The sequence below is a fragment of the Amblyomma mixtum genome, chromosome 6 (assembly GCF_055824585.1).
Source record: "Amblyomma mixtum isolate Tamu chromosome 6, ASM5582458v1, whole genome shotgun sequence".
Taxonomy (NCBI): domain Eukaryota; kingdom Metazoa; phylum Arthropoda; class Arachnida; order Ixodida; family Ixodidae; genus Amblyomma; species Amblyomma mixtum.
In genome coordinates, this window is record NC_143017.1 from 125,069,981 (window position 1) to 125,088,576 (window position 18,596).

The 18,596-nt window shown below is 44.1% G+C and overlaps 1 protein-coding gene across 10 annotated transcripts in view; it reads left to right on the forward strand.

Annotated features, from left to right (window-relative positions):
- LOC149340280 (thrombospondin type-1 domain-containing protein 7A-like) overlaps positions 1-18,596 on the forward strand; it is a 360,309-nt gene that overhangs the window by 224,582 nt on the left and 117,131 nt on the right. For all 10 annotated transcript variants that reach the window (XM_089549023.1, XM_089549024.1, XM_089549025.1 and 7 more), the window contains one exon: positions 16,051-16,401. In XM_089549023.1, coding sequence (XP_089405149.1) covers positions 16,051-16,401 — 351 coding nt within the window. The remainder of the gene's footprint in view (positions 1-16,050; positions 16,402-18,596) is intronic.

Consider the following 18,596-nt stretch of genomic DNA (forward strand, 5'->3'; position numbering starts at 1 on the left):
TTGTAGTAGGAAACATGCACTTGATTAGGTAACAGCGTATCTTTCTTCAATGAAAAGTGTTCGCTATGAGAAACACTATAAATATTTTGTCCACGGGAAAAGCCGTCCAGACATCGTTACGAAAGCATTAAAATCAAACAAATGTCAAGTTAATCAATCTCAACGATTACTTTCCTGGAATGATGCAGGCATTAGCAGGTGATTAAAGGCTAGTAGTAATAAAGAGAAAAAGAAGAGAGGTTTATACAAACAAATACAAGTGTCTAAAAGATTGGTGGAAGGCCAGAGAAATTCTTGAGAAATTTCTCCTCACTCGCCAATTTTACTAGCCACCTTGCGCAGGCAAAAAGCGAGAACATTGAGACCACCTTCCTGCATTGTTTTTTCGAGCAATAAACAGCACCTTGTGCTTCCTGTTTGTGAGCAGTGCGTGGCAGGCATGTAAGAATGTAAGGCCGCTGTGCAACAATTATTTTCATAGGATTATGCGCAGTTGTTTTCATCCGCCTATCTGAATCATTGGATTGGAGTAACAACGAGGACAGTGAGAAATGACGATGTGCAAACGTGAACAGAATGAATTTACAATGAAATCATTATATCATCCATCGCTCTCCTAGGATAACGAAGCACCATATCACCCCACACGCATGCCGTAATAAGGCCTGCTATTGCAAGCACAATCACTCAGAAATACTTTCACGCTTGCAGCGTGCCCGTATAGTATTGTGTGCTCAGCGACATTTGTTAACAAATAGCGCCTCGTGCTTACACCAGCCGTTCTAGGCTGGACTAATCGCTTTAACAATATAGGGCCGGTGTTTGATGAGAACTGAGTTGTCATAGTCCTGCAGGCGTTGCACGGCCGCAGGAAAGCTTCCAGTTTCCATGCATTCTCTGTACTGTTGGCCGCTGAGAACTAACGCAGTGATGGCGGTTCTCCGTCTCCTTAGCTTGCAAACACCAGTGTAACAGAGCTCCTACGGTGTACGGTGTACATTTACAGCGAATATCTGGCATCAACGTCTGAATGTACCGGCAAAGCAGTCGTAACAGAGAAAACGACGTATTTTCATTGCCGGTAGACACCTGAACCGCGCAGGTTGGGAGCTTGTGATATCTGTTACAGCCGGCGTTGTCGTTTAGGCGGACGCGGTTGTTGCTACGGGCGTCTTTTCTGTCAATATTTCTTCTCACATCTTTAAACTCTTTTCTGTCTGTACTTGGCAGCGAGTGTGGCTCAGCCCGAGCCAGTGGGCAGGCCCGTGCACTTTCCCCTTCATCCCTCCTACAGTCGCAACAACAACCTGAACTGCGATTTCCGAGAAAAACACGAACGCTTCGCTGACAACAAGCTTTCAGTAGGCGTTTGTTTTTTCTCTCACTGGGCGGATGAGGTCTCCACTGGCAAAGTGAGCGAGTTTTGCGTCTTTCCTTTCTTCAAATACAGAGAAGCGCGGTCGCATTTGGATGGACGCGAAACACAAAAGGAGATCCCCAGATCGTCTCGAAATTATTTCAGAGACCTCCACACAGGCACGTCTTTCTTAATTTTTTTCTTTCACTCCCACGTTCCTCTCTTCCCTTACGGCGCGGTTCGGGTGTCCACCGAGATTGAGACAATTACTGCGCCATTTCATTTCCTCAAAAATGCGGTGAGTTCAAAGGTGTTTCCAACGGGCAAGGCGTCGCGCCGAACGGGCGATGGTATTCCGTGGGCTCACTGGCAACGCTGCCACACGCTGTCACGTTATACTCTTAAAGGTGAAGCTTAAGTGTCCTCTAATTGCTACACACACAACATTGCCATCAGTGCTAACAATTAACGCGAAAAAATACTGGTATGTGTTATTAACCTCAAGCAGGGCGACGTAGTAACCCCGTTCTGAAAGTGATGATAACGTTGCGGCTAACGTCCTCACCTCCTCCGGTTATAACATTGTTTTGTCTAGCAATTTTTTCGAACCTACAACTGTTCTATTAAGAAGCTATATTCCGCATATTAGATGACCCTAATGGCGAATAAAAAAATCGTTTAACCTTCTTCCACGCCTGGCTCTGATTTCATTATCGCTAGTAGTACTTGCTTTTATTCACCCATTATCTCACAAAATATTTTTCAGCAAAAATCTTATAGGACTTCGCTCTCTAATGACTGGAAGGTCGGTAAGGTCATGCCAGTCCATTAAACTCTCAAACTGGTGAGAAGCATTCTCTTAGCATACCAGGCAAGAGAGTAGAGCACATTTTGTTTTCAAGTCTTGCTAACATTCTTTAATCGTGCCCACGTTTTTCACGATCAAAACATAGCTTTTGAAAATCACAATATGCGAGAAGCAATTAGTAACTTTTACTTATAAACTAAATGTCATTCTTGATAGCTGCTCATTAGCAGATTGATATTTCTTTAGTTTTCTTAAAAGCTTTCGACAAAATCTGTCACGAGCTATATCGCATTAAGTAAGGCTAATTAACACTGAGCCTACGCTTATTTGTTGGCTAGAATGTTACCTCCACCAGTTTGCACCGTATGTGTCAGGTTAAAATTTTCACATATACCTTTCCCTCGTGCATTCTGGCGTATGCCAAGATTTCGCACTCAATCCTCTTCTTTTTTTTTTCTAAGCATTAATGATTTACCGCCTCACGTCTGATATCACAGGTACTTGTTTGCAGACGATTTTATTCTGTTGCGGGTGATAAAAAGAATCACGACATAGTCACTCATCAGTCAGATCCTAACTCTGCAAAATGCCACAGCATCTAACTAACCTCCCGTCCACTGCCTCAATAGCGTTTCCTTGGAGTGTGTATCGACCTTCAAATATTTCTATACGCCGTACATATTACTAACCTGGAAGATCATGGAAAACCAATTAGCCCAACAGCAAGTGTCGCTAGTATTAGTCAGTCCGTTCATATTCATTATCTCATTAACAACGCTTATCGCCCAGTGAGATACACTCAGTGAAGCTTTGTTGCAGCTCATTGTTCCTGTAACTAGTTATGTAAAAGATGACATCCTTCAAACCATCAGTTAAGCGCATGTCTATGGGGCTCTGATTACGACTACCTTGTTCACTCAATATAAGTGGTGCAAATAATCCGTTTGTTTCATACTGTCCAATTTTATAATTTTTAATATTCAGTTCACTTCATGCCGTCTAATTATCGCACAACAACCAGCACGTCTCTAATCAGTCCAGTCTTAGTCTGCCAACTCTCTCTTAACTTCTCCAATTATTCTGGCTTCCTTTTTTGCATAAGACATCGAACCGTTCACATTGCACAGTGAACTGATCTACAGTGAACTGATCTATTTGCTCAACCATAATTTTTCCTCCATCGGCCACTTTTTCAAGGCAGGCATTCCATCCTGCAGAACTGTCGTTTTGGTCAGTCATTTCTGCTTTGTACATCCACCGAAGCGAAATCAGACATCCAAGAATGACGCCCATTGTTGAACGCGTAAACAAATACTACGTAATGTAGCAACCACTGTAACTATTTCATTATTCTTTGCTCCTTTATGTTCCTGCATTTACTTTCGTCTCTGTCACCACTTCCCCCTCCAATTCCATTCGGTCCTCAAGGCATTTTGGATAAATAAATAAATTAGCGCTGTTAAAATAGGACATGGCTGTTGAGAGCTGCCTTTGGAGTCGTTAGGATACCATATTTTGTTCTCAACTTTATTTCAAGCCATAGGCACGTACGAAATCATTTTGATCTCACACTGCTGACCCATACTGCATTCGTTATCCCTTAGAGTGGAGTAAGCCCACTTAAAAGAAATAAGCAAGAAGAAGGTTGTGTGCACTTTTTTACAGCGTCATTTTTGTGTTGGTGACTAAAAACTAAAACCGCTTTTGAGCTTTAGTGGGCACGGACCACCACTACATTTTTTCACGCCACACGTCAATGTTCAGCTGAGTTATACCCTCGGAGCAGCACTGTCCTTGGCCCTGAGGGATGGATGCGGGCCTGCCGCCTTCAACTGAATGAGCGTCCTCACGCGCAGTGATCACAGCGCACACAAAAGCGGCAGAGCTCTATATTTACTGCCTTCATACGATGCTCCAAAAGTGAAGTCAAGGTCAGTGCCACTGCACTGGCTGTTTTTTAAGATGGTTCTTTTTCTTGACTTCTTGGCTCTTAGTGGCTGAAGCTTCAGTCAGTGTCGGGGAAGTTACAAACAGCCTGAAGTGTTACACAGACACTTAGGCGAACGGCGACTAAGCAACGCTTGGCAGAGTTCCGGAACGTCAAGACGGAAGGCAGCTATCTTGTTAGACGCTGCATTTAAGCGGAGCTACGCGCTTTTACTGCCATTTGCCGGCCCGCTGGTGTGTCGACTTTCCGAACAACCCGTGCGCTGCCTGCGATGGTGTGAAACCCGTGATTTTGTTGTCTTACGCGCCGTTTCGCTGTCCTATTAAACCACGGCACGCGCGCGTCAAGCGAGCTGCGAGGCGAGAGTGATTCACGTCTGATAACGCGTGGAAGGGCGGAAACAAGAGTTGTCTCGCGTTTCTTGAGCAGGGCGTGGTGTGACGACTCAGTGCGGGAGCGGGAGAAAATAATTGTATTCCAGGAAAAAAAAAACAGCGGTAATAGCTCCCTTTCCGGGTACTGGCACGCGCTGCTCGTCTTAGCTGAGAGTCATTAGGCTGCCCTTGGGAGAGCATTGTTTGGTATGTCGCTTCCAAGAGGGAGGATACACTGGTTCGCTGTGCAGAGACACTAGTGTGCATTCGTTTCTCAACCGTCTTCTTAAGCAAATTGTAGTGCTCTTGAAACTTTCAATATCTGTGGCATATGGAGTGTTACCAGAAGGGAGTATGTCATTTAGATGCGAAGTTCTCGTGATTTTAATATATTTAAAACAAAAAATGGCTAGGGTAAAGTAGGAGCAGCCAGCAATCGTAGTGTTTTAATTCTCGCGAATGTGAGTCTTCCGTCTTCACCAGGTAACTTCGTAAGTTGAAATTCTTGTGCTTGTTAAAGCATACACACGAACGTGTACAGTTTCTCGCCGTTTTGTCCATTATTTTTATAGATGAAAAGACATGCGCGGGACGTACGACTCATTTAATGTAATGGCGAGAGTTGACAGAGAGCATTACTAAGAGGGAAGTGTTCTATATAGAGCGATCGCACTGAAAGTTCCAAAGAAAAATACTACCACGTAAAGCAAAATATGGCATTCGATAGCCTCTCCAGGTATAAAAAAAGTTAGCTGTTTTAACCTCAACGAGAGATATTTTATGCAGCCGAAAACATTATTGCACGAAGTTAGTGGATGTATACTTTATCGGTTTGTTTAGGTACTTTGCAGGGACATAAAATATATCAATTCTGATGTAAGGCTAGTTTACAACGGTGAATTTACTTCTCCGTGAAGGTAGAATTGATGCTCCGAACGTTTCCGTGATCTGGCCGCTGACAGTATTGACTAGCGCTTGTAAAAGTGCCAATTTGTGTATCGTGCCTTATGTCATATTTATGTTTTTTTATGGTTTATGGGGAAGTTAACATCCTAAAGCGACTCAGGCTATGAGGGACACCGTAGTTGAGGGCTCCGGAAATTTCGACCACTTGGGGTTCTTTAACGTGCACTGACATCTCATAGAACACGGGCCTCTTGAATTTCCCCTCCATCGAAGTTCGACCGCCGCGGCCGGGATCGAACCCGCGTCTTTTGTGTCAGCAGCCGAGCGCCATCACCACTCACCCACCGCGGCAGACTTAATGTCATGTATACAATAACGAATTGTGTTTTCTTCACGCTGCGTTGCACACCGGGAGCAAAGATGCTACTTTTGCTGCGGCGGACAAAAAAAAATAACTGGACAGGAAAATTAGTGATTGCAAAGAGACACTGTGTGCTTTAATCTTGGACGTCTTTGGCTGTTTATCTCGCTTGCCTGCGGGGCGCAATAAACCAAGTGAAAACGGAGAGCGCGCCGCTCCGTTACCACGCAGAGCGCTTTTCTCCAGTGTACAGGAGCGAATAAAAGGCTGGACTACCAGGCTGACACGATTCTCTCGTTAAGCGCTTTTCGCGAAGCAACTGCGTGGCCGCTTTGTTTACCGGCAGCGAAGCTACAAGGGCGAGGAAACTCAGATGTGGAAGCAGATACGCCACGTTGTCAGGTCTGAAGCTGGTAGGGAGGGGGTCTTAGAACCGCCGAGCAGCGGTGCCTCAGGAGAGCGCCTCTGCTACGCCTAACGTGACGTCATCTTCTAGTGTCTCGACACTTTTTCTTCACAGTTTTTCTGTAGGACTCGTGAGACAGCTTCGACAGAACCGTTCGTAAAGCTCTGCTGACGCGCGAGCGTGGGAAAGTTTGAGCGGATCACGACACTCGCCTTTGTGATTGACTCAAGGTGTCAGACGGTGCAAGACAGGGTTATTGCGTTCGCCGTGACGAAGCTCAAAATCCCATGAGCAAGTTAATAACAGAGCTGGACTGCAATCCTATTCTTTTATAGCACTATGCTTGACAGGCAACAGCTGGCCTATATCTTTTGTCTAACATTTCTTGACGAAGTGTAATTTTTTTAATTGTCTGAAATGCTCCCAGAATAAATTTTTATTGGAAAAGTAACAATCCTCACCGTTCAATCTGTTAATATCTGCTATATCAGGTTGACGCAACTAAATGACGCTGCATGTGGCTCGCTCAGAAAGTTTTAGTCTTTTTTTTGTTTCATGGCAATTTTCTCCACTCATTTCAAAAACATAGTAAATTTTCGCATCAAATATTACTTTGACAACATCTGTTATTTTACACGTTCGAACTCCACATGATACATTTCCGAAAGTAGGATGCTCGTAGAAGCCATTTGATCCTTCCTCAAAACTTACCCTGATGTCACGGCTCAGTTCATAAGTATCGGAGTAATCCATAAGAAAAAGAGCAATTCACCATGTACAGTGAATTGTGTAGAGCCTGTACAGAGCATACGTGAAAATGTACTAAATTCCAAATGACTCGCTTACTTGGTCCACCTTTCAGTGCGTGTGTACCTAAATCTTCTATGTTGTCATTCGAAAAGATTGGGCAAAAAAACTACTCCGTGGCAGAAAAGGCTATAGCGAAAAGAAATATATAAAACCGCCCTTTTCTCGCTACATTCAATCGATGTCACAAAAAACGGACCATCTTTGATGGGCCTTTTCTTACCCACAGTGACGGGATTCGGAAGCATAGCCTGCTTTTTCTCAAGCCGTACAAATTTTGAGGCCAAGCACCAGGACGAGAGAGAGTTTGTAACTAAAAAAAAAAAAACGATGGGCAACCAGCCTGCAGTGGGAGTCGAACCCATCACCATTCGAAGCCGAGGCGAAGATAGTCTTTCAGTGGCGGTATAAGAGCATTCTAGATTTTTAGCAATTGCATAATGCTATCCGTAGAAAATTGGTGCTATCTGAGAATGGCCCAGGAGCTGTTTAAGAACTATTTCACACACTCAAGAGCTAAGAATCGCTTCGCTCGTCTATCACTCATTTCACTGTAAAAAAAAAAAGAAAGAAAAAAACGTTGCAGAAACCACTGCGCTGGTTGTTTGCGAACTGTGAGAGGGTTTGTTACGATATGAATTGCGCAAGTCACCCTGAATCCAACGACGCAGTTGCTGATTTTCAGCAAACTTTATCCATCCATACTCTCGACACCGTTGCTGTTGTCTTCGTGGTTGGTCCCTGGCATTGAGAGTAACGGTCAATGTACACCGAAGTAGGAGGCGTATTTGGAAGTCCTCAAGTCGACTCCGGTATTGATTGCGCGGTCGCTGCCACTGCCATATCCTGCTGTTGTTTAGAATAACAAGCTCTAGGGCTAGCTGGTGATGTATATTTTTCTAGAAACGTATTCAGCACTACTCTTTTTTCTTTTGAGCCGAGCAAAGAGACGTATTAGGACGGGCTGTGTCCTGTGATGCTCGTGTACAAAATTAATAGCTTTGAATTACTGTTGAAAGAAATCACGTCTGTTGTGTTTAGTGTCACTCTAAAGCCCTGCTTCATTTGCTGTTAGAACTACTGCTTTTGCTCGTTAAATGACCACATTGAAATCCCCCTTTATGCCCATCGACTTAAACAAGCACGTTCGAATCCCTCTTTATGCCCATCGACGTGTTTTTGTCCTTTAATTTGTCAAAGAAGGGTATTGCAGCACGAACACTGTGTTAGGCGTATTCCCGCACCTGTTGTAGGCGCCGTTGTTTCGCATTATCCTGCTTGGTTGCCTATCGGGAGTGGTCAGGGGCTGAACGTCAACGTTTTCTTTCGATAAGCTCTCCTTCTTTGGGTGGTGGTCACTTGCGAGGCTGTATCTCATCTGACACAATCAGTTCCCCACGATCGGTAGGGTAGCGGCGCATCTCCGATCGGTGAGGGCGAAAGATGCATGCATAGACCTCTCTTCAGAGTACTTTCTAATCACAAGCCGTTCTGTCAGTCTCTTCCTCAAGCTACGAGTTCATTCGTTTCTCAATAACCAGAATAGTTTTTTATTCCTGTTTGTTAAATACAGCACCTGAGATCAGAGACAGTAGCGTGAAGTAAAACGGCAGACTTTTGAAATTGTTAGACTTCTATATTTAGTCCCAGAGCTGCAGGGGGCATTACTGAAGTGAAATAAACATTCAGTAGTTTCAGCAGTTTACCGGTTTCTCTTATGGTGGGGCCTTGCGTACACGCTCTAGACAGGCATGTGTATGAATGTAAGGCCCATGAAAAATTAGAATTCTTTGAAAAAATAAATCAACAAACTTGTCTAAACACATTTTTATGTGCAAGCGTAGATCATTTCAAGTTGATACAGAAGCGTTTTTTTGTCAGAAACATATGTGTACAGGTAAAGTTGCACACTCCTCTCACATAATAAGAAGATATAGTGAATGTGTTAGCCTGTCAAGAAAGCGAAGCAATCAACACCACGCTTATCAACACTTCTGTGTGTTATTCCGTGTAACGCTTGTTATAAATATGGAAGTAGCTAAAGCCCCGCATGCAACGCTAATGTAAACGCTCGGCAAAAAAAAAAAAGGGAAAAAAATAAGCTCCATCTCGTAACAGCCACCTTCTAGTTTCCTTCTTTGCTTCTCAGAGCAGACGCGTGCCGTTTGTGCCATGCATAAGCAATTCAATTTCCTTTTATTACTTTTATTACGGGCAATTAATCTCGGCTAAGCACCGCGAGACGGCTTTTACGCCGTCTTGGAATTTCAGCGACCCAGTCGTTGGATGTGAAAACAGCCCATCGTATATGTTTGCGCACGTACGTGGAAATATAAACACACAAGAACTGCTATATATACATTCGCATGACGGGCATTTCTGCCAAAAAAAAAACAACAAATAAGAAGCCTTTACGGCTCTCTAGTGTTTTTTCGATTCAGAACCAGCTAGTGGAGCGTTGACCGTTCTGCCGAGAAAAAAAAATACAGAAACCGGCCTTTTCCGCTGGACTGCCCGCAAGGGGCGCCCACGACCGACCCACGCTTGCCTCTGTTAGCCCAAGGCCGTAGCCGTATCCAAAGAGGAGTGCTTGGCTCATTGCACAGCCAGGCTAGTGAGCGACCTCTCTGAGACGCTTGGCTCCGTAGGCGCTTTATGAGTGGCCCTCCAGAAAAAACTTCATCTCTTCGAGCGGCCAGAAAAGCAAAGCGAAAATATCAACCCTCTTCCTCTTGCATCCTTGGTTTTAGAAGCGCCCGCAACTTCGCGTTAGGCTGAGAAAACAAAGCACGCATCTTCGCAGTCTCTTTAGCAGTAAAAGCTATAATCTGGGCTTTACTTTTTATTTGCTTTTCTTGTTCGCTCAATGCGAGGGCCCGTTTAGTTCTCCGGTTCCTTTGTCCAGGGGGCGGGTGCACGCTGAACGGGTCACTGAGCCTGGCAAAGAGACGCCGCTATTGTTTTCCATCTTTTCTTCTCTCGGACGCTCCAACAGCGGTCAAGTGCGCTTCCCTCTTAGGCTGATTGCCGGATATCAGCACGCTCGGGTTTGTCCGCGTTTCGCCGGTCGGTGTGTAGCGTTCAGCCGACTTTGGGGATGGCCCCCTGATAACGGATAACGGACTGATAACGGACCTTGACCTCCTCCGGTTGTCGGAAGAGGACCGCAGTCGAACTGACGTTCTCATGTGCAATGATGCAGTAAATGCAAATAAAACTTTTAGAGGGCAGATCTCAGGCACCCGTTCCTACGTTCGTCGGCGAAGCCATCGGCGTTGCCGGCGTAAGCGGCTTTCCGTGTATCAGAGCGAAACGCCACGTGCCACGACGAGAGCGAAGGAATGAAAAAGTGTAAGGTGAAAGCTTGATGCCATTGAGCACCAAGATATCTCTGTCGAGACGCCACACTAAAGTTGGTTTTAGCTTTATTTCTCATTAAATTACCTTGTGGTGAGACGAAGACTTTGAACGTTGATAGCACTCGCTAAAATATGATCTAGACACGACATGGCTGTAGCCGACGCAGTTCTGATATGCTTTTCGGCGGTGCATGAAGGTTCCCTCGCAAGTCCTCTCTCCTGAGATCATAGTAGCGACAACGGCTGAATGCAAGCTTTGCGATGACGTGTTTGACGTTTCCTGAGCATGGTCATCTAGACATCATCGTCTAGACTTGCCTCTAAGAGCACTTCCAGGGTCCCGAAATCACGATTTTAACACACATATCTTTTTCGCTGGCGAGTATCCTTAGCTGGCGTGTCCCCGAAGTGTCGCACAAAAGGTGCCATAAGAGAATAGTTGTCTTTGCTTTAAGGCGATTAGTAGTAACTGCAGGACATACCCATCTCATCCGGTCTGCGGCTTTTGAGTTGCGCGGAAAGTAATACCTCGCAGCCGAAATGACTTCCTCGAGATCAAGTGCTAAGCGCCAACGTCAACACAAACTGTTTGCTTAGCTGTTTAGCCTTTCGCCTCTCCATGTTGGTTTTATCATAGTTGAAACTTTTGTAACGGAAAGATTGCTTTTTGCCGGTCGATACCTCGTAGGCAAACTTTAATACTGAGCTCGCAAAGAAAGTCGATTTGAGAAGCGTAGTTTCGGAAGCGGAACGTTTTAAGGCGAATGCGAAGTCCTGTACTCCGTGAACATGAATTAGTTTTGGTCTCCTGTAGTCATGGAACTATAATATAGCTTTAGTGATAAAAAGCCAGTCATTTTTCTTCGCTCAACTTGATGACTGAAATTGCAGGACTGCTGTCATTTTCACTTCACTGAGCCCCAGTTGCACAGAAAATATGACCTAAAAGATTACTTAACGTGCCATCGAAAACAAAAAGGAGTTGAAGCTGCAAACTAACATAGCGAGTATTAATTTGAAACAGAAAATACAATCTTTAAAAAAGAATTAGGCGGACCGGCCGTAGAAAGCAATCTACACTAGTGAGTACGTTAAAAACCCGCATATGTAGAAAGTGAGCTCAGAGTTGAAGTGAACTTCTGAGGCGTAACTCTATAACAGCGATCCACATATGCAGCGAGATAACTTAAGAATAAAAAGGCAACAAGAGGTATTTCTAGTACCACGCAAAATAAACAAAACAAAGCAGCTCTTCTAGCCTAGTTACTTGTGAAAGCAGTATATTAATACAACGAATTTGGTGGTACAATTCAGTTGATGTATATCTAGTGCCTGTGCCATACACTTTCACTCCTCTAAAATAACTTCAATCTATACTGGTGAGGGGTGCTAGATGTACATGGTCTGTTCTGAAAGTAGTAGGACTGATTTTTTTAAACAAAATTTATTCAAGAGAATAGTACAAACGATTACAATTTTTCAAGGTAGACCCCTTCCGCACCTACACGCTGCAGTTTTCGTACGCCTCCAGGAACGCCTGGACAGGAATGCTGTTTAGCTCCCTCGTCACGGCCTGTTGAAGCACCTCTACCGATCCGTGATGTTTCCCCTCGAGCGTCGATTTTATTCTCGGGAATAGAAAAAAGTATGGCGGGGCCAAGTCGAGGCTGTAGGGGGCCTGAGGCAGCGTTGCCGCCTTGTGCTGGGCAAAAAATCGGTGTCCTCATTCTGATGATGAAGAAGATCCTACCGGTTGGCTTTTTCCTCCTCTGACAACACTCCCGGCACCAACTTCGCGCACGCTTTCCTCATGGATAAGCGTTCTGTCACGATCTCAAAAATTTGCGTTTGAGGAAAGCTCAAGTCATCAGCAATCATTCTGATACCCATTCTGATACCCATTCTACGATCACTGTTAAGTAAATGTTGCACTCGCTACATATTTTCGTTGGTCTTGCTGGTCGAAGGGCGTCTGAAGCGGTCGTCTTCCTCCACTCTTTCCTTACCTTCTCGGAAAAGCTTGTGCCACTCAAAAAACACCTGAACTACCCATGGAAGCGTCACCGTAGGCCTCCTTAATCATGTTGTAAGTCTCTTTTCCCATTTTATCAAGATTTACTCAAAATTTGATCGCGTATTGTTGATCCAGTAAACGCTCGACGATTCTGCGTGACGAGACGTTTCGACAGGGGTTCACAGTACAAGCGACCTCCTCTCTTCAACGGCCGAGAGCCGACTGCCGATTTTCCCCAGCATCCCCAATATCCCCCTTCAACGATCCTGCACGCGCAGACCACCTCTCGTCCGCCCGTTTGCCCAGGAAAAAACCAGTCCTACTACTTTCGGAACAGACCCTGTATTTTCATTTTCTTTCTTAAATAAATGAGAATAAACTTTTCTTTGCTCGATGAAACATATTTCACAGCTCAAGAGTTATGAGTATTTGGCCATCGACCAGGCTTCTCCTAGCTACACTGGTCCAATAAATAGTCCGGTATTGTTCTAAAACCACTGCCTTTAAAACATAGGGACACAAACCGAGTATTTCTTTCTTAGTGTAATGCTGTGCTTCTGATTCTGCCATAACTAATAATTCGTGCCTGATTATAGTACGTTCCTGACCGTTTCTAGCTATTACCATGCAAATGAATGCCTTTACTAGTGCAAAAGCCTTAAAAGACATAAACCACGTTCGCGTTACCTCACTAAAACACTCTCCTCGCCCACGCCTCAACTTATAATCCAGAAAGCTAATCTCGTTTTGTTGTCTAACAGGTTATGACGCTCTGCTTAAGAGGGCCCGCTTACAATTAAATTTAGCTTTTTTGTTACAATTCTAGCTTACGCCTACTAAGCGTAAGTTTGTCGGCCCTTAGCTAATAGCGTGCCTGTTTTTTTATGCATGTTTATTTTTGTAGGAGATAAATATTTATCTTAACCTTGAACCGCACTTCCATTCTCGATAAGTAATGCCGATTTTGACGGCAAGGAATACCGCCCCAACGTTTCTTTTCTCAGGTGTCCAAGCCAGAGTCCCAGCACTCAACCTAATTAACTCTGACCAGGGTCTGTTCTCATCCGCCTAGTTCGTCGCGACTAATTAAGACGTGAGGACACCGATAATTCCGAACGACTACATTGGGGTTCAGTACTGGAATTCATGGAATTTCACCGAACCGCTGTATGCAGCAGGAACATACGGTGCGTGTTTGCAGGGGAAGCACCGCTGCCTTGATTTATGGGGAAGGGAAGCGTTAAATGCGTATCAGTTTTTACTCGATTACGCCACGTCTAGAGGGGCAGCCATAGAATCCGCACAGTTGACTTTTTTGTGAACTAAGTGTGATCTTGCACCTGGTGTTAAGTGCGCGTTGGCTTTTGTCATGCGATATAGCGCCAAGAAAAAATTTCAGAATAGAGAGACTGAAGTCCACTTGTTCCCCGAAGAGTTTGGAATGTCATAGCAGAACTCAATGCCTACTTAGCACCTTGAGTTTGAGTTAAAGGTGAACGCTATTTGTCTAGACAACTCTCACCTTAAATCGCCTTCTCATCGGACAACATGAGAGTGCATGTCGGCTCCCTCTCACAGATTCACTTTTGTTCATTATCGACATATTGTACTTACAAAGGAACTAATAGCACATAAAGCTTCCAGTTTCTCCCACTCAATCTATGCTGCTCTAGCTAGGCAGCAAAACTTTGTAGCTTTAGAAGACTGCATCTCAATTTCAAGGGATACAATCAACAAGAATATTGCTTAACACTATCGGGCTTGCGTCCATGAGTACTTTGCTTTAGGTATATTTTTTGCGTTTATTCTTTCATGCGTTAATTCATTCATATGTTCACGCGCACGGATAGGTCGATTCAGTTGCTTCACTCGCATCGAACACTCTAGAGGAATTTCACTTACATAAATAAATAAACTGAGCAAGAAATCACAGGGAACATCTAGCTGTTAAACATTTTTTCGCAGCCTAGACTAAACCGAGTATTACCTGCGAGGTGTAAAGATGGTCTGAAGTTTAGCCTTTGATTGAAACTGAGGTATTCGCTAGTTGATTACGACATTCAGAAGGATGAGTGTCGCCACCTATCTTTTAGAATCTCATTTCGGTAATTCAGAATGATATTTTAAGCAAACATTTCTTCTTTGTGTACCCACGCTTGTCCACTTCCGCGCACAGGGAGAATTTCACCACGTTTCACGCAATAAGACTTCAAACATCGAATCCACTAAATTTTATGAGGACTTCAACGTGTTTTCAAAGTAATATCAATATATATATTTACATCCACATGCATGGCATTGGGAATTTTCTGTGGGAAAATTTGGGAAGTTGTGAAGCCTTTGTACCAGAGAATCGGCCATATATTCTACCGGCATTGCATTGCGTTATCGCATCGGATCAGTCTTGGTTGAACTTGAAGTTCGAAACCTGGCTTCGGACTAAATAGCCTAACAAGCCCGGCAAATTGCTAAAAGAGCCTGAAATTACTTAGGTCGGTAACATTTCACCGTAAACATTTTGTTTTGTTTTTATAATTTTTCTCCCCATTGCTTTTCGTATTTCTTGTATTTTGCTTTAATTGCTTCAACTAAAACTGTGGTGTTCGCTGTATTCCACTTTGTTGCCGCTGCCTGCCGGCCTGCCCTTCAAGCCCGCTGTGGCTTTTAGCAGGTCTATCATGTATTGCTGCTGCGAAAATCTTGCGTTAATAAAGTTTATTATAATTATTACAAGGCGGAAACTGTCCGACGAATGCTCTCGCTGCAAGAATCACAGTGAAAGGGAAGATGAATGAAACTCAATTTATATGCTAGATAGCAATCGAAAGAGGTTCATTATCAATCAACCATGAAATAAAAAACAAATTCCTTCCCCTAAAGTCACAAGCATACGCTGATAACTGAGTCCCTGTCCAAATATTTGCACTTTATGGAACACTATATGGCGAGATGCACGCCGTTGCTAAAGACGTTACTATCGTAACGAATAAGCGAAGTCGTTTTCCGTGCAGCCGCTATCGGTGGTGTAATTGACGATTGACTCAAGGTTCTCCTTGTTACCAAATATACGTCGTCTCTGTAGAGGGTAAAAACTTAACTCATCAGTGTGTGGCTTTGAACAGCAGAAGACTAAAGGAACTTCATGGTCATGAGGTAAATGTATTCGCGCATCCCGAACTCCTTCACTTAACAACGCCATGAAGGGGGTCTGCTGCTCAGCGATCCGAGCTGTCTCTTACCCTTTCGTACTGTCTTATTTTCGTGGCGCTGCTACATTTTTTACACAGCGCCAACTCTTTCCACATCAAGTTATTCCTAAAAGTAATAAAGCCGCAGCAGTTCTCTCCCTTTATCTCACTATTGTATAGTTTATAAAAACGCGAACAATAATAGTTCGCAACTGTGAAAAATTCGGCATATTGGTGCACCATTACTAAATATCGTAGCCCAAAAAGAACGTTTGTGTTACTAAAATATCAGCCAACGTCTGTTTGCGTTACAGTTTTAAGTTACCAAACTATACGAACGTAACAGAAAAAAAAAGAAGTTACCTTTTTCTTAAATATTTTCCTCACGGCATCTTCAAGCAAGAATACGAAACTTAAAAAAGCTGTTGATGTTTACTCCGCGACAAAAATGGTTGCAACGCTGCTTCTAAACTTTCTTCCCTTTCCTCCTCTTTCTTCCTCTTTTTCCCGTGCCTTTCGCAGGCGGCGGCTGCGCGGGCCGCCCGCGTCCCTGCGTACCGGGCTGCCCCGCCGGGGCGCGCTGCGATCCCCTGACGGGCCAGTGCTCGTGCCTGCGCGGCACGGTGCCAGTGTTTGTCGGGCCCGCCGCGCCTGCGCTCCCTCGGCCCGATCCCTCGTCGTCGTCCTCCTCTTCGCCATCTGGTGGCGCCAGCGGCGGCGTCAGTGGCGCTAGTTTTGGTAGCAGTTCTGGCGGCGCGGGCACGCTGCTGGCGCGCTGCGAGCCCATCCGTGCCACGATGGACGGCGCTGGCCACGCCGCCGACAACCACACGGCCGCTGCGGCCGGAGACATCCTCATCAAGTACTACCCGGGTGAGTGGATCGTGTCACACGACGCCCATTACGAAAAGCAGCTCGGCGCAAACTTCGTTATTGCGAAACGCACAGTGGGTAAAGCAGTGCGCCAGCACGTATGAGATATACTTTATCGCTGTGACTTTGCTTGCCCTCTTTATCTTGATATTATCGGATTACATGGTCTTTTCAAGTTAGTCTTACTGCACCGTTAGGAAGAAGTTTTTCGCGGGTTAATTACTACGTTTTTATTTGGTTGGTAACATGCGTTAACGAAGAGAAGCGCAGTTTCTTCGGCTTGTTGCGATAGCGCCGACCACCGAGAGTGGACAAATTTTGAGCAGTAGGGAGTAACGACCTTTGCGTACTCTCTTTGTCTGCGTGTTGCAATGTTCTATGCTGCTTGCCATAAGAGAGGTATGGTTTAAATAACGACATGAATTTTTGGCTTGACCTACCGTGGCTTTCTCCCGGTCAGAGGTGTTTTTGTTTCTGTGTATTTTTAGAAGTAGTGCCCTTGTACCTCGACTCTTTATTGATTTAAATACTGGTTGAGGCGAAAATATTTACCGTCATCGATGTGCGTTACTTTTTCTTTATTTCGTATATTTTTGAGCGTGTTTAGTATCATGTTTTTATCACACATTCTAAGTAAAAAAAAAATTAAAAAGGTAAATAAAGAAAAATAACATTATAGAAACGGACTTAGTCCAAATGCGATTTACGACATGCGCTTCACTTCCTTTCAAGCCATTGTATTGCTTTGTATTGAGTTCATGTTGCCCTAGCTAATTTAGTACGATAGTCAGATAATCACATTACAGGCCGTTAAGGAAGATATTTCTCCCCATGTTTTTTTGTAATTGTTCTTTGATATTTTGTTACCTTTCTTTGCTTTTTACCGTTGAGACAAAAGAGTCCTGGGCAGCACTGGAAAAAAATACTCTCCTACAACTTCCTGACCAGAAACAAACACATTATTATGGTTGAGTTTTACTGCGAGGGGCTTGAACTACGCGCCCTCTGAACATCGGTAACCACGTTTTATACTGTACTAGACAGTGCCTTCGAAACCACGAGCTGGGCATCGGCTTCTTTAATATTGCTTGAGATTTCGTGTTCAAAAAATGCTTAGCTTTACATCTGCATTTTTAGTTTATATTTCAGCTTCTTTCCTGGAAAACTCTTATTTCCTCGCATTGCTTTACCAGAACCCTTTGCCAACGTAACGAAAAATAAGACATGAACAAAACGGAAGCCAGTCCGTAAAGTGTTCTGGCCTGTACTGACATACAGACAGAAGAAGAGGCATCGTTGAATGCCTGGCAATGCAAGCTGAAGGACCATTTTGATCACATATACTTGAACCAAGAAAGGAAAAACTTTGAGTTGATTAGTTTGTTCGTGTAGCGGCTGTTTCGTCACCTTCGCTTCTTTCCATCATTTGCACCCGTTTCATTTTTCAAGCAAGATAGGATTTCTGCTTTTCCGTCCCACCATGATTGCTGACTGTGGATCGTCGAGCGCTCGACATTTAAATGTTTCGAATGGCACTTGCGCGCTTAGGTGAAATTAGGAATGTTCGCCCCTTCAGATGCCTGCCTTCTTGTATAATTGTACCAAATATTTGAAGGCGCAATGCCTGAAAACATCACGCAGTCGTAGCTGAAGATGCCGCAGCGTGTTCAGCTTGCAGGCAAGAATTTTACGGCCTCGAAAACCACGCCTAACTTCTTCCTTCCAGAAGCAGTCCAACAATAAATTCGAGTTTAGTTTACAGCTCTTATAATTGTCGGAGAGCAGACGCTTAACGTTCAGCAAACGTTCTTCGCTGTGTCATTTCACTATATCAGGTTAATCTTTAGAATCTGTTCAAAAAAATATCTATGACTTCTACCTGATAACTTGTAGTTTCCGCTGCATTTCAGATCTTGTTTATTAGCCCTCCCTGTATTTACTGATATTTATAAATTTGCATGTTATTTTATTTGTACTTATGCGGCTGCCCTTGACCTGGCGATTTTTCCGATACCACCTTGCCAAAGAATTCAGCTGTTAGCTGAGCAGAACGAAAACATCGCAACGCTCATCCAACCTACTTTAGTAATGATGCGGCAACGTCGGCGAAATATCAGAAAAGTCGCTTTTTTTCACTGTTCGCATGAAGCAGTGAAAGTTGATATAGAAAAACGCACTAAAGGTATCAGTGTCTC